Source organism: Anabrus simplex, chromosome 3 (assembly GCF_040414725.1).
Source record: "Anabrus simplex isolate iqAnaSimp1 chromosome 3, ASM4041472v1, whole genome shotgun sequence".
NCBI lineage: Eukaryota > Metazoa > Arthropoda > Insecta > Orthoptera > Tettigoniidae > Anabrus > Anabrus simplex.
Window position 1 is genome coordinate 316,077,612 of NC_090267.1, and position 22,452 is coordinate 316,100,063.

A 22,452-nucleotide genomic window follows, 5' to 3' on the forward strand; every position below is an offset into this window, starting at 1 on the left:
TTCTGTTTTACCCGATCTTTAGTCTATATTATTATTATTTGAGTGATTATTACATCTACTGATCCTCATGGAATATCATAAAATTAGATGACTTCATCATAAATACAACAAGTGATCTTGAAAGACACTAGGTTCGACCCTATTCACTCAAAATGTACGCGCAAATTTCAGTCCAATAACTTTCAACATTACAAGGGAAGTAGATTTATCGTGTGGTCAGTGATTTTTAAATATTAAGCTCCTAAGCATGGGAAATCATTCAAAGACTTATTTCTTTTAATTAACCTACATGTCTACTCTAACAGATTCAAAATTTCATTCACACGTACCTAGTCTACCACGACACCTTAAGAAGTGGAAAAATGAAATATTTCTAACTACAACAAACTAATAGATCTACGACTTAAAGAAGAAAGACCTCTAGTTGTACAAAAGGTGAGACAGATAAAGTAAATTTAAAGGTACTCAAGTTTTAGATGGAGTTCGATCCCCGTCGACAGTCAATTATTCCAGCATTTTCCTCCAGTCAGTCTCCTTCCAATTACCAGATACGCCTCACATTTTACAGCTCCATGGAGGCTTTGTAGCAGGTGTCCCTCGATGAAGTTGTGTTATAGGTGGTTGTGGAATTGTCCATCTTGAGGTGTTCAGCTTCTAAGACGACTTCTGTAGAATTCCGGTCACAAGCTGTAACTGAGATGACAAGATTAAGTATTTGCACAAGCACACGTCGAATATTAATAGCTCGTCTATACAGTCACACTTAACTTGGTTCTTAAGGCGTGTTTTACTCCATAGGAATTCGCTAATTATCTCGCTAAATTCTGGCAGGACGGGCGTCGACTTGAACTGGAAATCATTTCTCCACGTGGTCGGATAACGTAGCGTCGCACATAGCAGCACAGCGAAGGATATTCAGAGAGAGCAATTTACTCGTAACAAGGCCTTTTTATCTTATCGGCCTGGGATGTGTGATCTTCCACGAGAACGATAATTGGCTGATGGTCTCATTTAATTGGCTCAGACTATTCCAGATTCAGAATGTGAGTAGCGCGTGTGCGGCGGTAGTCACGTGATTTGCTTCGACCTTGGCACGGTCCGGGCCATATATCACCCCTCTGAATGACGAAAAAAACTCGTTCTTAGCTCGCCACTACTTCCCCAATAACACATTGCAGTTCCAAGCAGACAATAAAACTTTTAATTTCCACTTGTTGAAAATATACACAATATCACCCATTTTAATGGGGACAGTATATATGAACACTAAACATTACCAAAGAACATAACATTCCTGACTGGTGTCCATCAGAGGAAAGTGAAACTAGTCACTCTGCTTGTAATTCCTAGTAACAGTTCATAAGCAGTGATTTTTTTAATGACATGACATTGTACGATTATAATGTTTTTTCCCCATATTTTAAAATGTAAATAATCTATCCCCTCTGCAAGTGAAAGGCCTACAGTTTTGGTAAATTATGAACTGAATATAAACTAACAAAAAGCCTCCAAGTACAGTTTCAGTATTTGTTTTTTGTGCGTTTGTAAATACTATAAGTTAGAATCCTTTGTGTGTATCCGATAAAATATTTTGTGTGATAAATTCAACAACAGAGGCAACATTGAACACGACTTATTTCATATACCGTGTTACTAATTATTTCTGTGCTGTATTATTGACAGTGCCATATCAGTAACATGTGACTGTCCTAAATGCATGATGCACTGCCATCTCAGCACGGTGATGCCATCAAGCTCACAGTGGCCTTCACGACAACGTGCATGAAAGCGAAGGATGAATGGCAGATCTGGCACACAAACAAGCTGACTCAGGGAAACAGTGTGCAAATCTCCTACTAGTTTATCAGGTTGACTACAAATTGAAGTCAGATTTGAAGTTTTGAAAAATAAATCTATGATTGAAGTTAATTACACTTGTCTTTTGTACAAGTAAGCTGGTCAAATCTAGTCATCCTTTGAGCATGTTCCCTGAGTAACATATTGAGTTTCAACTATTATCTTGACATTTATTACAGTTACAAGGAGGGATCAAATATAAACAGGATTTTATTTTTTATTTAAATTCATTTAATGAAAAACACAAGGCAATTACATTTTATTTTTCCACATAGTTTCCTGCATTGTAAATGCATTTGTCCCAGTGAATGGGCAGCTTTTTCATGCCCTCATTGTAAAAAGAACAGGGTTGTGTCACCAGCCAGATATGCACGAAGTCTGCCATACTCTCATCATCTTCAAATCGTTGCCCTCCTAGATTTTCTTTAAGCGGTCTGAACAAATGAAAATCACAGGGCGATAAGTTTGGGCTGTAAGGAGGATGATCAAATGTAGTCCAGTGCATTTCCTGTAGTTTGGGGACAGTTAGAGCTGTGGTATGGAGCTGTGCATTGTTGTGGAGGAGGATGACTCGTCGAATCGGTTGGTCTCGTCTTTTGCGGCGATATGCAACCCTCGCCTTGTTCAAGAGCTCGCAGTAGTAAGCAGCATTGATTGTGTATCGCTCATGCCCATCGATCGATCGTCGTCAATAATGTCTTTAATCGCACAAATGTTTTCGTCTGTAATGCTGGTCCGAGGACGGCAATCATGGTGCTGATTTTCCACATGTTCTCGTCCTTCCTTTAACATTTTAAGCCAGGCAAACACCCGCGTACTTGACAATGTTTGATCACTGATTTGTGCAGTCAATCTCTGGCAAATTTCCGCTGCTGTAACTCCTTCACAAGCAAGAAATTTTATAATTATGCGTTACACAGTGGAGGGTGCACCTGTTGCTCCGACATCATTAGCGTTACTCAGGAAATGACAGAAAATATCTAACAGCATGCTCTCCCCACTCCTGACAGTCCCACCTAAGCATAGCAGAAGCATGGCGCCAGTCCTACCAACTGTTGATATTCAGGAATAAAAATCCTGTTTATATTTGATCGACCTTCGTATTATTGTTTTAGAGGCTCATGGCATTTTGTTTAAGATAATTGGACAGAACACAATTGGCTGCATATTATAAAACTGCAATTAATATTTCCACAACAAATGATGTAAAAAGTGACAGCATCACTGTCTGCTCCCAGCCTGATGGCGTCATACATAATGATGCATAATTACTGCCTTGATGAGGTGAAAGTTCCTTCTGGGGATCATTGTAAGTACCTAGGTGTTAATATAAGGAAAGATCTTCATTGGGGTCATCACATAAATGTGTTTGCAAATAAAGGCTACAGATCTCTGCACATGGGTAGAATCTAGTGCATTGGCACTGCCGGTGGCTCCAGGTAGCCTACGCAGTGGCCTCCACAGTATGCACTAGTCGTGCGTCTTGGTAGGTGTGCTATTTACCAACTGACAAGCCCAACTTAGCACACTGGGGCGAAGGGCTGGCAACCAGGAATGAGTTAGCTGGAAAATTTATAATGTCCAATAACGGACCAACTATATTGGTATTATAAATTTACTCATTCAGAAAAAATATTTCAAGTTCCCTATGGGAATCAACATCTTTATCATAAGTGGTATGTTCCGAGCTGTCAGTGTAGATAAATAAGTTTGAGTGGTGTCTTTAAAAATAGGAAAGATCACAATATGAAGATAAAGTTGGAATTTAAGAGGACAAATTGGGGCAAATATTCATTTTTATGAAGAGGAGTTAGGGATTCGAATAACTTACCGAGGGAGATGTTCAATAAACTTCCAATTTCTTTGGAATCATTTAAGAAAAGGCTAGGAAAACAACAGATAGGGAATCTGCCACCTTCCCTAAATGCAGATCAGTAGTGATTGATAGACCATTACCTTCCATTACGGCCTTCAGCGAAGTTGTATTGAAACCATTGCTCATTTTAACTATATTTGCATGCAGTATTTACCATGTTTAATTTGACAGTTGATGTACTGGTCTCAGTCCCTGTTATAATGTAAGCTGTACAGCTTACTGGCAATTGCATGGTATCTCTTTGTTATTATATAGGCTACAGTAAATACCTCCCTAATAATAGTTTCAATCACTACAATATGTCCTCAGATCTTTTAAAAAAAAATTCTGAAAATTTTTCGTATAATAGCTGCACCCCGTATTTTGGGACCTTAAAATTGGCCGTTATGTAAATATGGTATTTCTTGGAGGTGTTCTGGATAAACACATCAACTTAGAGTACCAAGTTCATCTTCCGAGATGGATGACCAGGGACATTTCTTTTTCCTAAACTTCTACTTCTTTAGGGATCAGATTCAACTGACCTGTTGTGAACAGAAAGACCTGTAAAGATTTTTGTCAGTTCATGACATTCATGTATACCGAGCATTGGCATGAAGTTCCTTTTGCTGCAGAGGCTTCGCAGAATGACTGAGCCTTAATCATTGTGCTAACAGAGTTCCTGGACTGACCAGTGGTCAGTGTGACTCTCAAGGCTTTCAAGTGACATCTTTTTGTACTGCATGGAAGAACTTGTCAGACTAACGATGTTTGTCAGAAAAAAATTAAGAATGCAGAAAACTTTTCTCCTGTCAGCCAAAGCATTCCTATACCACAGAGAATATGGCCAACATCTTTCATATTATCATGGAAGAAATGGTAAGAAACAGGCAGCAGGGAGCTTCTTGTTCATGAAACCCTGTCAGTGGCCAAGAATGCAACCTGCAAGTTGCTCCAGAAGAAGCTGCATAAAGAAGGTTGTAAATGAATGTATCAGAAGAGGCATCATCCTGATCTATTTCTATAATTTAACACAAGATGCCACCCAGAAGTTGTATCTTCTATGCCTGGCACAGCTCCCTAGAAAGGTGCACTCTAACCCTCCCAGTATGCCTTGCTTCAAAAGTGATTGAGTAGTGTTGTGCTTGTATGAAACCAATCTAATGAATATAAATATAGTCTGAATGAGCAGAATTTTTCTGGGCTTATTTATTTCTTGTAAGGAATGTGATCCTCCTTGAAGAGAAACACATTTGTAACTTACACTGTTTGAACTAAAGTAAGGTGCAATTGCCTCCCACCCCTACCCCCACCCAAAAAAAACAACAACAATATATGGTATTGTATAAGTTCTTCACAGATGTACTTCTCTCAGAAACATTTGAATCTATAGATATAGCCTAATATTGTTTTTGGGTATCTACAGGATTTGTATCTATAAGGGGAATTCAAAGGAAAATCAAACACTCGCTACAATGTGACCATGGAGTGGTTTTATTCAAAAGTAATTACCAAAAGATGAGGTGATCAATTCCAGTTTTGTAGAAAGAGGTAGATCACTGACAGATTCACAACCACACTTACTCTTGCACTTCCTTGTCGGAATTAAATCGATGTCCATGAATATCTTTCTTCAGGTTGCCAAAAATGTGACAATCACAAGATTCAAGATCCGGGTTGTATGAGGAGGCTGAAGTGTTTACCAACCAAATTGCTGGAGCGTAGCATTCGCCACATTGGAAGTATGGGGGGTGAACATTATCATGTAACAGGATGACTCCATTCGAGAGCATTCCAGGGCGTTTTGACTATGGTGCGTTGCAGTTTTTGCAAAGCGTCTTCATAGCTCTGCGTCACCAGAAAACGAAACATACTTCTCTGCTCTTCTTTGCTTGGCTCCATTTCTACAGCTGGACGAACACACTAGACTTGTCCGTGCACCAACAAAAACATAACACAACAATTGCATACACTTGTGAGTTGTTACTATGCAATTCTTCTACCACAGCGATAGCCGTATTGATACATAACAGTGTTGCCACCTTTCATGTGGAATGTGTGTTATGGCGGGTGTTCGGTTTTCATGGAGGTGAATTATATTTTAATGATAATTAAAATTAAGTCTGAAATTTTTTTTAAACTGCCTGGTGCCATTTCTTGATGGATAAAATATTTTTGTATGTATCTCTTGGCACAGACAAGAGAAAAATGTAGCTACCACTGAAATTCCAATTTCATTCATAGCTATAACAGTAATGAGTTGCGGAGGTATGGGTGGCTGAGTAATGATATTCAGAACATGACTTGTGCATCTGAGTACTATGAAAGGTTTTACTCATAAGATCAGTCATATTTCCCCATAACCTCATAACCTCTGCTGGTGCTGTTTGAGGATCTAGACAGCCTCTGGGCTGATACAAATGATTAAATATGAGGAATATACAACAGCATGTTCTTATTCCTTCATAATACACAATGGGCATGGTTCTGATTTTGATGTCTTATTTTTGTGACTGAATTTAATGATTACATAAACTTTACAGGGAAAGTTTCAAATCAATCCTGAAACTGGAGTACTGACAGTGTCTGATGAATTGAACAGAGAAGAACAGAACTTTTATCTTCTCATCATTGAAGCCTGGGATAATTACCAGTTTGGCTATGCTAGTGGAGAAAGCAGGAATGCATTCAAACAAATAGGGTAAGCTTATGATTAATATTTTGGTTTGGGATCCACTCAGCCTATGTGAATGTAATTGAGTGCTATCTAATAGTCAGATAGCAGCCCCGGTCAAAAAAGCTAAGAAATAATGGCTGAGAGGATTTGTCATGCTGACCACATGACATCTCCTAATTTATCTGCAGTCCTTCAGGTTGACCAGTGGTCGCTTGGTACACCATGGCCCCTTCAGGCCACCATGTTTTTAAAAAGAATGTTATATACTAATAAATAGCAATTGCCAAATTCAAAATTGTTTAACTCTTAACATTTTCTCTTTCAGGGTGAATATTGTTGATGTGAATGATGAGACTCCAGTGTTTGAGCCTATATTTGGTTGTGTGACTATAACAGAATTTCATCCTGTTCGAGATATTGTGACAATGATTAAAGCTACTGATGCTGATGATCCCAATACACCTAATGGCAGAGTGCTTTTTTCTATAGTTGATGGAAATGAAAAAGGTTTGTTTTCTTAATTTGTAATGGTTGATTGATTAATCTGCTAGCTCCTTTGTGTACAAGATTGTGTGTTCGTTTCCAGCCTAGTTTAATGCTTTTTTGATCACAGCATACCATGTTGTTCATGCAAAAAGAAAGGAAACTTGGAGAAAATACTTAGAGTTCATTGGACAAGACTCTATGTTCTAATATGTTGGCATAGAGCTCTTGATTTCATTACTTGAAGCACTGACTAGTTTACATGCAGTGACCTATTAATAGTAAAATAATGTCAATGATGGCCTAGTTGCCTGGGTAGTATAACTCAGGAGACTGTATTTTAGTACCTGAGACTACGTTTTTTGTTGTTATCATTTCATCTATGGTACATCTCTGATATAGAAACGGAGGGGTGCATCTTCACTGTTACAACAGTACTAGTACCGGACGAGTTGGCCGTGCGGTTAGGGGTGCACAGCTGTGAGATTGCATCCAGGAGATAGTGGTTTGAACCCCACTGTTGGCAGCCCTGAAGATAGTTTTCCATGGTTTTCCATATTCACACCAGGCAAATTCTGAAGCTGTACCTTAATTAAGGCCACGGCCGCTTCCTTCCCATTCCTAGCCCTTTCCTATCCCATTGTCGCCATAAGACCTATGTGTGTCAGTGTGATGTAAAGCAAGTTGTAAAAAAAGAAAAAAGAAAAACAATACTAGTTTTTTAGCACAAGATCACAACATCTAATTTCTAGCATTAATAATCCCCTAGTTTCACCCCAGTCTCTTTTATCAGAGACTCTGATAGTTAATTATAATGGCTTGATATGACTTAATGGATCCAAGTTTAATTTATTGTAAAATGATTAGATTTTTGAATGAAGGTTATGCATATGAGAAAATGAGAAACAACATGTGTCCATCCTTAGGTTTTATTTCTTTATTAAGAAATAATGGAAGTCTTAGTAAATCTGTAGAGTACTTTCTTCTTCAAAGATTGACCTGCAATGTTACAAGAAAATCTGGAGAGCAATAATGATACATTTAATTAAAACATAAACAAGTCGTTGTCATCATCATCCATTTGTTTTGTCCAGCTCCTACCAGGTTGGGATGTTCATTGAACCTCTTCATCTTCCTCTATCCAACCACCATTGTTCCTCCTTAACTGTGTTCCAGTCCAGATTTTTTCTAATTATACTATTTTTGATTAATTTTAGCCACCTTAGTCTGGGTCTACTTCTTGTCCTCGCTCCTTCTATCTGGATCTGCATCATCCACTTTGGCATCCATCTCTCTTCCATCCTCTTAACATGTCCAAAACCATCTAAGTTTATCCCTCTTCATTGTGTCATAAAGCTTTTCCACTATTTTCTTCCTGACATCCTCATTTCTTACTCTATCCTTTCTTGTCTTACTTCTTAAACATTTCACATGCCTATATTTTATTCTTCTCTCTTTTTGCCAGTGTCCAGGTCTGCAATGCATATGTCAGTATTGGGCAGTAATACATATTATACCTCACCTCTTCACACTTCATTGGTACTTCTTTCCTCCACACCACATTTCTCACACTCTCGTAGACTGCATTTCCTGTTGAATCCTTTTACTGATCTCCATAACCAGCCCTGCATCCTGCATCAGTTTGGTTCCCAAGTACTTGAAGTTCTCCATAATTTCAAGGTTTTGTCCCTTTATTTTTATAAATTCTTTCCCTTGTCTTTCTCCTCTAGTAGCATCATTATTTTACTCTTATCCACACTGATTTTCATTGCATAATTTCCAATGATCTCGCTCAACATATTGAGTTGCCTTATACTTCCTCTCTGTTTGCTCTCCACTCCACAATATCGTCTGCAAACAACTTTATCTTCAGCTACCTGTCCCCATATTTTACCTTTGTCTCCTTCACAGTTTCATCCATAGCTATTATGTATAACTGTGGTGACAGCACCCTTCTTTACCATAGTCCAGTTTCTTCCAAAACCACTCGGTCCTCCCCACATGTGTCTGGACACTGCTGCAACAATTTTTGTACATTGCTTGCACATATTGTATCATTTGTCATCACCATACCTCTTCTGTATTTTCAGTGTTTTTTTAAATTAACTACCCCATACTTAAGATGGAGTCTAGTTCTGATCTTCCATTTTAAAAGCCATATTGCTTTTCTTTTAGTTGTCCTTCCTCCTTCCTTCTCATTCTCTTTTCAGGTATCTTTTTGAAATATTCTTGCTACTTGAGATATGAATGTGATTCCTTAATAATTATTGCATATCTTCTTGTTCTCCTTCTTAAATATAGGTAATATTACCCCTTTACCCCAGTCATTTGGTACTGATTTTTCTTTTAAAATACTGTACATCTAAATAGAGTATACAACCATTGTAGACAAACAGATCCTGATGCTTTCATCATTTCCACATTCAATTCATCCAATCCTGCTGCTTTTCCCACTTTCCTTCATATGACAGCAGTTTCCACTTCTTTCATTGTGATATCAGTTTGGGATCCTGTCTTCTCGCACTATACTTCTATCATATCATCTACACAGCTTTTCATATTCAGACGTTCATCAAAGTAATCATTCCATCTTTCCTCTACTTGCGTTTTTATCTCTCATTTTTTTTTCCCTTTTCCCTGCTTTCTGTAGACTCTTCCTTTTCCTTCCTTCATTTTGTGTGGACTCTTTTCTTTTCTTCCTTCTTACAAGTTCATATAGCATCCATTTACTGCTGTACACATCCTCTTCCAACTCTTGTGAAAATCCTGCCCAGCTTTTCTTCGCTTAATACTTTCTGGCACCTTCTTCTTTTAATTTCCTGATATTTTCTTATACTTCCTTGTCTTATATTTCCTTGTCTTCCTTCTTATACTTCATTGTCGGGCGTGGCCCGCCATGTGAGTGCTAAGGGTTAATAAATAATGAAAAGACATTTTTTATAACAGCAGAACATGTTTTGGTTTCAGTTAGACAATCATCAGGTGGCTAACCAATAAATTAACAAGGAACTTTCTTAAACATCACTAGAAAAATATGGTACATGCTTACTTCTTATTTTTTCACTGACCGAGCTCGATAGCTGCAGTCGTTTAAGTGCGGCCAGTATCCAGTATTCGGGAGATAGTAGGTTCGAACCCCACTGTCGGCAGCCCTGAAAATGGTTTTCCGTGGTTTCCCATTTTCACACCAGGCAAATGCTGGGGCTGTACCTTAATTAAGGCCACGGCCGCTTCCTTCCCACTCCTAGCCCTTTCCTGTCCCATCGTCGCCATAAGACCTATCTGTGTCGGTGCGACGTAAAGCAACTAGAAAAAAAAAAAATTTTTCACTGCTTCCTTTACCCTCTCATTCCATCATGGAGTTTCTATCATTCACTCTTTCAGCTATTCTGCCACAAGCGCTCTCAGCACAACTTACAAATGTCACATAATGAACCTCATGATGACCCGTATTGACTTACAAATCATTAAAAACTGACTCCTAAGAGAAAATTATTTTTTCCGCCTTTCAATACAATGTTAAGAAAGACTTTATGCTATTAACCCTTAGCCCTCCCTTTCTTCTGAACACTCCTGCCTTTGCAGCTCCATTTAAGAATCTGCTTGCAGAGGGATATGTGACAGCACAAACATTTTGACAGCATATTTATAAAAATCAACTAAATCAAACACAAAATAAATATAATACAAGTACAATACAGTGTTCAGGTGCAATCTTCAGTATTTTCAAACCTGAACTTTTTTCAGAGTCACTTTTTGTCTGTAATAGTGCGTTGTGTGGAACTTCCCAAAACACTCGCTGGGATGTAATCCAGGCTTTTTTCACAAGTATTGCTGAAAAACACAGTTTCACGTCGTAATTCAGGCTTACTGTTCACTGCCATATTTAGGATTTTGCCTATAAATGCTTTTAATTCAGGAAGGTTAACATCTATCCACGACCTCCTAATAGACTCACGTGTGGGGGGCGTAACCTTTTGAATGTTTACACTAGCATACTGGTTAGTCTTGCGCAAAATTTCTGCCAATAACTCGTCAGTCATGATTAATTGGAAAAAGTCATATTCACTCATCTTTGTGGTGGTTGATAACCTGATGTACCTGTGAATGGACTTTTGAAGTCCAAGTCAGTGTCACGGTATTTCCTCCAGCCATCAGTAGACGCACCACCACTGCCATGTAGTATAATTTTCTCATTATCAGGATTTTCATCACACAACTCACCAACACAATATCGTTCCGCAATATCTTCCTCACTACTTAATTGAAAATCACTCTCACTATCGCTGAAATCAACGTCACTTTAACCTAAAAGTCCGACTATTTCTTTCTCATGCTGCTCGAACGCCATGTTGCTAAGCAATATCAGTTTGCAAACTCACATCGTCTACAAAGAATGTGCACAAAGCCTGATTTCAAAGAGATTATAGCTATGCATGGCTTAAAATTGTCGTTGAAGTTTGGCAGTAGCTTACTGTACCTGTAATACATTCACACGTAACCCGAAAAAGGAGTTTTATAGGGAAGAAAATTATGTCGGGCATTGCCTGACATAGGATCTATGCAGGATATTCTCGTTATCAGGCGTGGCCCGCCGCGTGAGTGCTAAGGGTTAATAAATAATGAAAAGACATTTTTTTATAACAGCAGAACATGTTTTGGTTCCAGTTGGACAGTCATCAGGTGGCTAACCAATAAATTAACAAGGAACTTTCTTAAACATCGCTAGAAAAATATGGTACATAAAAAATAATTATTTAAGTGGACTTTTAAAAATTATTGTTCTATATTTTAGTGAACTTTTTTCCACAACACACTATCTCTGTTGTGTATTATATTTTTCTAGTAATGTTTTGGAATATCTCTTGTTTATTTATTTGTTAGCCAGCTGATGATGGTCCAATGGGAATCAAAACTTGTTTTGGTGTTATGAAAAAATGTCTTTTCATTATTTATTAATAGTGTATTGAAAGGTGGAAAAGTATAATTTTCTCTTAGGAGTAAATTTTTTAATGGCTTACAAATGCCTTCTTGAATATATCTCATTCCGCTTTCACATTCTCCGCTTCAGTTCTGGGTATGCGTTGTTTCAGTTTAAATTGGAATTTTACCAGGCAAGTTGGCCGTGCAGTTAGGGGTGTGCAGCTGTGAGTTTGCATCTGGGAGATAGTGGGTTCGAACCCCACTGTCAGCAGCCCTGAAGATGGTTTTCCATGGTTTCCCATTTTCACATCAGGCAAATGCTGGGGCTGTACCTTAATTAAGACCATGGTTACTTCCTTCTCATTCCTAGGCCTTTCCTGTCCCATTGTCGCTATAAGACCTACCTGTGTTGGTGCAACGTAAAGCAAAAAAAAAAAAAAAAAAATGGAATTTTTCTTTTACTTACATATCTTTATATACATTTCCATTTATTTAGGAACAACCTCCTGTGAAGTACAAGGTAAAGCATATCAAATTTTCTGTATGGATCTATTAACTGATGAAGACTCTAAATTATAAAGAAACAGTGTGATTAGTGTGGCATTTCAATGCTGTAGAGGTGGTGTCTCAGGCTCTTGGTGGAGCCTCGGAGGACAAGAGTCACAACTTCTGGGATAAGCTTCATTCAAAGTTGGAAGCGCTTTCATGTAGTGACAAAGTGATGAGGAACGGCACCACGAGCTCCGACCATTATCCCTATTATTTCAATTTCCTGAAGGTTGTATTTAGATTTGTAGTAAGGGATAGCGGGTTTGTACTTTTTAATCTTTTCTAGATTAACCTCCTCTGGCTGACCACTATGGTGCTCAAACCTGACAGTCGGATCTAAGAAGAATCCTTGAGAACTGTTGTCTTTAAAGGCTATAACATCATTTCTCTGCAAACTACCGTTTATGTTCCTCCTCATGTACATTGAATCCATTCTCCCTCAGTTCTATGCCAATGAAGGATCTACAATTAGAATTAAAGAAGGTTCAACCTATTCAATACAAAATGTGTTGTACAAGGTGTTCACAACATATTATTTATTATTACTAGTACCGGTTTTGACGTTTAATGGCGTCCTCATCAGCTAGAAATCACAAAGTGGGCAGAGAACATGACGCCTCTATGTGTTATATTATATCACCATATTTTATACATCATTCTTCTAGCTTTTAATGAGAAAACAGCCTATGATTTGTATTTTGCAATGTATGTATTATCTATACTTTATGACGTATACTCCGCCCACTTTGTGATTTCTAGCTGATGATGACACCATTGAGCGTCGAAACCGGTACTAGTAATTATAAATAATATGTTGTGAACACCTTGTACAACACATTTTGTATTGAATAGGTTGAACCTTCTTTAATTCTAATTGTGAATCTCAGTTCAATACGGGAAAATGAAGTTCTTAACTTATAATGAAGGATCTGATCTGGTCATGCCGCGTATTTCTTAGGAGCTCCCCGTGTGTGCAGAATCTCAGGGCATGACCAAGAGTTTCTTTCTCTTCGTGGCAATGCCGACAGAGGTTGTTGTCCAGGGATCCATTTGTCACCGAGTGCACCGCAGAAACATTAGCAGTCATCTTTATAGTCACTCTCCACTCATTACAAGACAGTCCGATATGATTCGCACTCAAGAGTTTGCTGGTGTGTACTCTTTGTAAAGTTGTACTCCGAATACTTTATGCGGTAAAGAACACCAGGAAGTGAATTCATGTTCTTGTAGCTCTTGATGTATCTTTTTAGTATTGTACAGGCCGTTCTTGTTGGTTATTTCTGAGTATCAGCATTTGTTAATTTGAGACGTTTTATACATTCCCAACTCTCTGCCTGAGGATCTGTCGAAGCAACGCCGAGTGGATTTTTAGTCTTAAGCAAGATGTTGCAGGCGTTAATGCATTGTAGGTAGACTTTCCACGAGGTTTTGAAAAGAACGAGTCCTTTGTATTTCTTTTCGATGTACAACATTCCATCTGGATTATCCGTCAGCAACTACAATATCTCCTTCGTTGCACTTTTAATAATTTTATCGCTATTGGATAAAAATTTCCGTGCGATTTTCTTGAAACTGCGTGTCTGGAAAGGATATATCAAGGTGGGACAGATTGAAGAATTCAGGACTATGAGCTTCTGGTCTTCCTTAAGCAGTGGTGACAATGTTAGAAGTTGGAGCTTATTGTGAAGATCTTTCATTACAGCAGTCTCATCGAACACTAGTGTATCTCTGAAGGTAGTTCCAAGGTAACGAATTTGTTCACTGTCACCAATTAAGTCAATCCTAGAGTCTTCCTCCACAGATAGCGACTCTTGCTTCAACTTGCCTTGGATTACACATATCCCTGTACACTTCCGAGGATTGATATCAAGTCCAATTTCTTCAAACCTCTGAGGGCTAGCGGAATAAGATGTAAACCGGCTTCTTTGTCCTTACAGGTTATAAATTTCATTTTTTGTCCATATTGAAGATCTACTTGTGATTCAGATTCTTATAATAATTATAATTCTTTGTCCTTCCTGACTGTGACGGTGTCATCAGCAAATCCCATTACGGTTATAAGTGGTAGTTCGGGTGACAGAGATACCCTGTAATGCTGCGAGAGACTATCTCCACTTAGCTCGTCTAAGATATGATCTACAGCTATGGAGATCCCTGCATCACGCCTCCCTTTATGAGTATAGGTTTTTTCTAACCTTCTGCATTTCAGTTTGAGTGACGTTCCCAGTCTGAAGGTTGGAAATTACGTTCCCAAATTTTGAAGGTATTCCTTCAGACTGTAGGTTTTTTTAGAAAATGGCTGTGACCATATTGTCAAATGCCTTTCGAATATCCAAAAAAATTACCATGATGTCTTCTTTCTTCTGTTTAGCAGATTTTAACAATGCACTGAGAATGGAAGTATTTATAACGGTGCCCCTGGAGTTGAACATAATCCTCGCTGGTGTTCATTATAGTGGATGCGCTCACATAGGCGACTGTTGAATACTTTTTCTATTACTCCCCTAATGACTGAACGGATAGTGATGGGTCGCCAGTGCGACACAGTCTTCGGATCACCTTTCTTATATAACAAAATTGTACGTGCATTCCACAGACATTCGGGAATTTCACCAGTTTTTAGCATTCTGGTTGCTATTTTTGTGATGATAGCCTGTCATCTTTATGGGCTCTCATCAAAACGTGATCTGGGCCCAGTGCAGTATCTAGTGTGATATGATGGATGGCAACAGTAATTTCCTCCTTCAACACAGTGGGCACGAACGTTTCATTAATTTCCACACACTCCGCTTCAGTGATGTTAGAAGGGTAGGTTTACCTTTTGTGTAAATTTTCATAGGAAAAGGTATCGGAAAAGAAACTATGGATGTTTCCAAGATCAATTTTACATCTCAGACTTGTTTTCCAACACCTGCCTCACTGCCTTCCATCTCTGATTGTAGAACTGGTATTGAGTCAGTTCATAGTTATATTTGTTTCACCTTTTTTCGCGGACATGTTTATCTGCCCGCTGTGGATTTGACAAGCGACTATGGTGTTTTTCGCTAAGAGCCAAACGGTGTTTCTTCCTAGCCTCATAAAATTTGCTCGCTGGGTGTTTGAGACCAGGCAGGAGGTTAATAGATGTGAAGAGGAATGATGAAAGATCTTTAACCAGTTTATTATACGGTAGTCTTGATCGTCGTTGAATTGTTCAAATTTTTATTTCCAGTTGCAAATTTCTTGTTTGTACTTTAGAGATGAATTATCTGATATACCCCAGTCAACACTAGGATTGAGATTTTTGGTAGTGACTGAACCGGATATATCTGTTTGAGATACTTTAACAGTATGATTTTGAAGTAATCTTTCACAATGTTGGTCAGGATGAGAGCGACTAATATGGATGGATATGCCCCTCTCACCACTAAATTACTGGCTACAGTATTGGCATTTGACTTCCCAAGGCTCTTGTGAATTGTTTTTGTTTTCATATAAATTAGTGTTTCCGATTGTCTGGGTATCAATGCGTTCGTTAGGTGTTAATATCGAATGTTGTTCAGTTGAATAAGACACACTGTGCGTGCTTGATATCTTGCTGTGGTCGGGATGTGCGCATCTTAAGTGTACAGCATTTTCTCTCCTCATTTCCCCCTCATATGTATTATTTATGTCTCTGCGTTCATCGAGTTCTTGTAAATGGGGTGATGATAAAGATGAGTCAATATCTTCCAAGCCTACATTTGGGTCAGGTGTAGGAGTCAAAGAGGTCGTATTTACAAGGGATTCACGATATTCTTCTGGATGGGTTTTACTAATATGAATTTTAAGTCCTTTGTACTGTTTACCACAATACTGAAAAGGAATTTTGTGGTCTTTATAACTGTCACAAGTAATATCGGTCGTATTGACGGTCATACGAGGGTAATCCCAAAAATAAGGTCTCCTATTTTTTTATAAATACAGAACTCTGTTCATGTGGCTGTTGGTCACAATATTGTGAAGAGTGTTTCCTACGCTCGCAAATAAACATGCGCACGCCGCACTGAGAACTCAGTCTTGGCTTGGCAGTGCTGAGAATGGAGCTCCCGGTGATGTTATCGCCAAGTGCCAAGTGCGCGCAGTTATTCGGTTTTTGAACGCAAAAGGTACTCAACCGATTGAAATCCATCACCAATTGATGAACAAAGGAGCGGGAGACCGTCATTTTCTGTTGAGACAGTTGTGAAGGTTGAGAAAATCATGCATGAAGATCGGCGGATCACCCTGGAATATCTCTGCACTTAGGTTCCTGAGGTTTCCCGAAGTGCCGCTCATAGAATTTTAACGGAAAAGTTGAAATACCGGAAGGTATGTGAAAGATGAGGTTCACAACTTCCTGAACAGCATGGTGGTGAGCTGGTATGACATGGGCATACAAAAACTGTCACAGCGTCTACAAAAATGCATCGAGAAATGGTGATTATGTAGAAAAATAGCTAAATGTTCAAGCTGTAAAAATGATGTAAATCATTGTAGAAATAAACAAGTCTATGTATTTATAAAAAAAATAGGAGACCTTATTTTTGGGATTAACTTCATATGTAAAGGATAACTCAGGATGAAATTAAAGATCTTGGAACTAATGATGTGTCAACAAGCGTTTGTGAGTAATCAGAGGTTACATATTGCTTTATGGTTAGTTGTCATTTATATATCAAATATTTTGTTGCTAAGCTCATTGGAGTTGATACGAAATGAAGGAATACTTATAAAATGTATATATAATTTCTGTACTGATCTTATGTTGATTGTTACTTCCATTCTAGCAGCTATTGAAGAAAAAGAATATAAAGTATGCGTATAGCTTCTGCACCAGTTCATTCTTCCGTATCAATCTATGCCTAGCTGAGCTTTATCGTTCCTTGAAAAAATGATATATGCAAAAATATATATCATAGAGGATAACTAAAAACTGTTGAATCAAGAAATCTTCAATATAAAATTATGTTTCACAATAAGAAAAATGTAGATAACACTCTCAAACTTTCTTCAGACAACTGCCACGCCTTAAATGGCAAAACATTAAAAATTAACCAACTTTAACCTTATAAAATCTCAAACATAGGAAGCATTATCACTTTCCATCTGGTCAGTTCCAAAGCCTAGGCTTTATTTTCTCCTCTCTTCCTTCATTTTCATGATTTTTCCTACTTTCATTTTTGCTCCCACTTCTCCATGGCCCCCATCAAGGCTACTTCTGGCAAGGTTATTACATCTAAGAACTGTCTACGATTTGCAAGAAATAATCGATCCTTCTGTTTACCCATCCATATCTTGCAATCTTTCTATTATTCTTCTTCCTGAACCATGCATTGCCCACTCTTAATCCCTGTTAAACACAAAAATTCTCCAACTTATCTCCCTTTTCATTCCTTTTTCCATATTCAAAAGGTCCAATTACTTTTTCTATTCCTTTTCTGTTGCATCCTACCATTGCATTAAAGTCTACCATGACAATCACTTTTACATCCTTTATTTCTCTCTCCAGCGTCTCCAGGAATTTGTCAATACCTTCTTGTTTTCATCCATTCTGAGGTGCATATACTTGGATGAAATTCTTTACTCCATTCTCTGACCTTAACTGTATCTTAATTATTTTATTACTTATGTAGTCCACATTATCTACATACTCATTTAAGATCTTGTTGGTTATTATCTGCACTTCATTCTTTACCATATGTCCTCCACTCCAGTAGAGAGTATATCCCTTCTTTAACTTCTTTTCTTTTCCTCTCCATTTAACTTCACTCAATTCTCCTTCTCCATGAAATCAATCACCTCTTCTGACTGAAGTTAATTACTGCCACCTTCATAATGTTCTCTACTGCTTCTCACAGTTCTCCCAGCATAAGAAATGTGTTGCTTCCAGGAAATGCCCTAGCCTTTTTCAAGGCTGATTTAAAGGTGCAATTTTCATTGTAGGCTGTTATTACGATAGGGTTGCCACTCCCAAAGGCATTTTAGAGTTACTGCTAGCAGGCAATCAGGTCTCTCTTAACATGGACTACAGACGTTATTTGCAGCTGCCACTTGATAGGTTCCACTGTTATTTCCTTAACCTATGGAAACTCATCTACACGAAACTATTGGTCACCTTAGGTTAGGGGACTGTGTTATTTACCACCACCTGACACTTGGTGTTAAAATGCTGGCTGTATGGTCTACTCATTACCAGAGCGAGGTAACGTAAACAAGTAAAGAATGAAATCTGCAGATTTGCTAACTAGAAAATGCTCTCCTATTAATAATTAGTGAATGGTATAATTGCGTATACATGCGGTATCTAAATGAGTAATTTTGTTGTGTAGTTGCAGGTAAGGATCTGGTACCTTTTATCAATTTCTACATGAACTTCAGTTAAATTTCATGAACTTCAATCCTCTTTCTATTATCTTTCAGGTCTGTTCAAAATTGAGACACTAGATTTCTCTACTGCACGAATTGTGACAGTTAAGTCTCTGAAAAAGCTTTATGGCAATTACACATTAACCATACAAGCAAAGGATATGGGAACTCCTCCCAATATTGCTACAATGGATGTAGACTTGTGTGTGACAGATTATAATGACAATCCGCCCCGTTTTACAAGTCCAACTCACAACATGACTATTAGAGTTCCAGAGGTGAGTTTACAGTTTTGTCAAATGTTTGTTTTAGTGAGAATACTTACAGTACCCCATTGAATTCCTCCTTTAGTGTTTGTCCTGTGTTTTTCTGTTGCCACCTGTATTTATCTAAAAATTGCTTCCCTTTCTCTGTAATTACCTGGTTTTCTCCTTATCCTACTCTTCCTGCAACAAAACTGAAAATCTGTCAAGATGGCCCCTCAATGAGTGTTGATGCTCACCCTCCTGATGAAGCTGAGAAACAGAAATGAGGTCATTGGGGGCTGAGAATAGACAGATGTAAAAGAACTGGGATTGATGAGGAGAGAGCCTACCTATTCGAAGATGGCCGTGGATAATGACATGTCGTTGTCCTTTTGTGTTTTCATGTTTGTTCTTGTCTCCTCATTCTATTGTTCCCTCTTCCCACATTGCCTTTTCATCATGTTCATCCTATTATGCATTCCTTTTCTTATTCCTATCTCTATATACTGGTATTAGTAAGAATATTTGTGTACATAGAACATATTTGTATTGTTTCTCAGAAATTAATTTGGTAGGTTGTTATTATTATTTATTTGCTACATGCAGGATGTGGTACCAGTTACCTTACACTTCTCATATAAATGCTGAAAATCTCTCAAGAATGACTGACTCAATAAGTTTAGATACCTGCCCCCTCAGTTAACACTTTCAACACTACCATACTTTAACATGGATCCTGGCAGTGAACTAGATCTTTTTCGTGAATTTTAATACATTATTACACAACAGCCAAGCATGATACTTATCTGATTTTTGTACATATGAAGGTGTTAGGCACCCAAAATGGAGATGTTAATCAGGAAGTACATATCTAAAGTAATTTAATTAAACCAGTCTTATGCATGAAAAACACACAAAAAATTTCTTACATTCAAGTTATACCAGTAAGCCTGCTCAAACAATAAAAATGAATAATTTAATGTGGCTACTTAAGCTACAAATAAATACAATTACATTTTAAATACAAAATGTACCTATTTAGGAATACTGTAGTTTGTTTTGGTATAGCAGCCCTAAAAACACTGGGCTCTGCACAGTTCAAACCTGCACTTTGTGCACTACCATCTACTTTCTTTTCATGGAACAGGTGAATCATCAGCCTACATCTCTTCATCTAAATGAAAAAATAGGCTCAAATTTCTGGAGAGGTGAAGTATTTCCTTCGTTTGTATTCAGAGTAAAATAATGCAGCTAAAAACTTGCATTCAAAAGTGACGTAATAAACAAAGATCTTGCCTGAACTATCACTTGATATGTGATGTGGTTCGTAAGCCGAGTTCTCATCACTGTCATTTAGTTCTGAACCCGCTTCTCGTGATAAAATATCCAAGATATCACTATCATTGAGTCGGTGTGAGGACGTGTGTACAGCAACACAGCTGACAGCTCGACAGTTCTGGTGTGCTCAGCACCCGGCACATCGATTGCTTTGGCAGAGGTCATGGCAGGAGAAACTACCCTTTTTATCATTTCAGTTTGAATTTCCTGATAACTGCTGCATTTTAGTACTGGACACTAAATGTACTATTACCTCCAAGCAAGGGACAGGAACCATATAGGATACGTGCAGCTGCCTATAAACATGTGTGAAAATCATGCTCGTATAGTATACAGGCGCCGCCCACAGCCAGGAAAGCAGTGCGCTCGTATCCTGTATGGGGATAGTGTTGAAAGTGTTAAACTGAGAAGCAGAAATGAACTTTTTGAGGCAGAAAAGAAAGAGAAGTAGAAGAATAAAAATTGATGAAGAGCATCTGTCATCGTCTTTTGTGTATTAATAGACTTGTCTCTCCTATCTAGTGTTCCAATCACTCTCACAGATCTGTGATTGTATTTGATTTATTTCCTAAGCTCCTTCCTAGATTCTTGTCTTTGATGCACTACATGTTATGGAGTTTGTTACTCTCTGCCTGTTGCCATATGTGCAGATACATTTTGCATCCAAGTTCTAAGCTTTCTTGAAACCATATAATGAACATACCCTACAAATAGAGGAATGGAATAAACAAGTAACAAATCAATTCATACAGAGAAAGGAACTTGAACAGGAACATGTAGTAGGCTAAGTACAATGACAGATTAGTGAAGGAGGAGAGAGCAAGGAAAAGGAAGAGACAAGGACAAACACAAAAACTGTCATCTTTAGCCATTTTTTAATGTCAATTGCACACATTTTATTTTTAACCCAAGGTACAGTTTTTATTTTCAAAAAGAAATTTAAGGAACTACAGTATTGTAACTTCCATGCTGGGAAAGCTAATGTTCATATGCATACAAGTACACCCATAATGGTTCTACAAACTCAACTGTTCTAGCTGAAAAGATAAACAAGCAATATACTAATTTATATCAACATAATACACCTTTGATTTAAAGACAATAAGATGACTAACTGAAAGAGAATTTCCATATTTTATCAGCTGGCTGTGATCTAAGTTAGGCAACCAGAGCATGTGTCTTCATGGCCAGTATCAAACTGTGTCTGTAAATGATTTTATTATTATTAATACATTCACTCCCGTTAGGTTTTACGTGTGTAAAGTACTGTATCCGAGTCGAATTTGAATTTGCACAAACTTTTTATGCTGAAATGTACATTAGATAACACATTACATCAGTTTGCCAGTAGATAGTGGCCAGATGAACATTTTACCACAGCTTGGGGTAATTTCCCGCACTATGGAAAGTGTGATCTAAATAAACATGTGCCAGTCCGAAAGTGTCTGAAGTGCATGGTTGGCTTTCAAGTGGCGCTGAATGATGAAACGAATAGTCATGGCAAGTAAAGTAGTTTTTCTTGTAAAGGTGTGCAGAAATTTTCAGATTTTTAGGAAAGTTACTAAATTACATCCATGTGTTACATGATACCTAGCAAGTCAGGATGGCATCTAAAAATTGCTGAGCTGCGTGATTAAATACCCATGGAGGGAAATGGGAATGAATGGAATGTGTTAACAAATACATTGCAATTGGGCCAATATGACAACAAAGTAAAATTTAAAATATTGCATAATGACAACAAAAATACAACAAACATTTCCATGAAAACCAAACATTACAAGAAATTATATCTAAACAAGAAATTTCACAATAACAAAAGAAGAATAAAAAGGAAGTATGTAATGTTGAAAAGGTGAACAAAAAGTTAGACCTGACAATTAGCAATGACATAGGAGTAGTGTAACATAATAATTAAAAGCAATGGCAAAGAGATTAATTCAAAAATTACAAAAAATAACTTAAAATATTCCCTTACGTATGGTGTGACATAATTACAATACAGAGAATTAGAAATATTCCATTACAAGGGGTGTACCATAATAATAGTTACAAAACAACCACATTTAAATTCACACACAACTTAAATATTTCCAATTCCTCAACAATATGACTTATTGTAGATTGAGCAGTACGACTTACTAGAAACATTGTAAATA

At 37.7% G+C, this 22,452-nt stretch overlaps 1 protein-coding gene across 1 annotated transcript in view; it reads left to right on the plus strand.

The window, feature by feature from the left end:
* The window catches only part of Cad88C (cadherin-88C), a 211,082-nt gene that overhangs the window by 151,843 nt on the left and 36,787 nt on the right, over positions 1-22,452 (plus strand). The window contains exons 19-21 of the mRNA XM_067144414.2: positions 6,256-6,413; positions 6,715-6,896; positions 18,765-18,988. Coding sequence (XP_067000515.2) covers positions 6,256-6,413; positions 6,715-6,896; positions 18,765-18,988 — 564 coding nt within the window. The remainder of the gene's footprint in view (positions 1-6,255; positions 6,414-6,714; positions 6,897-18,764; positions 18,989-22,452) is intronic.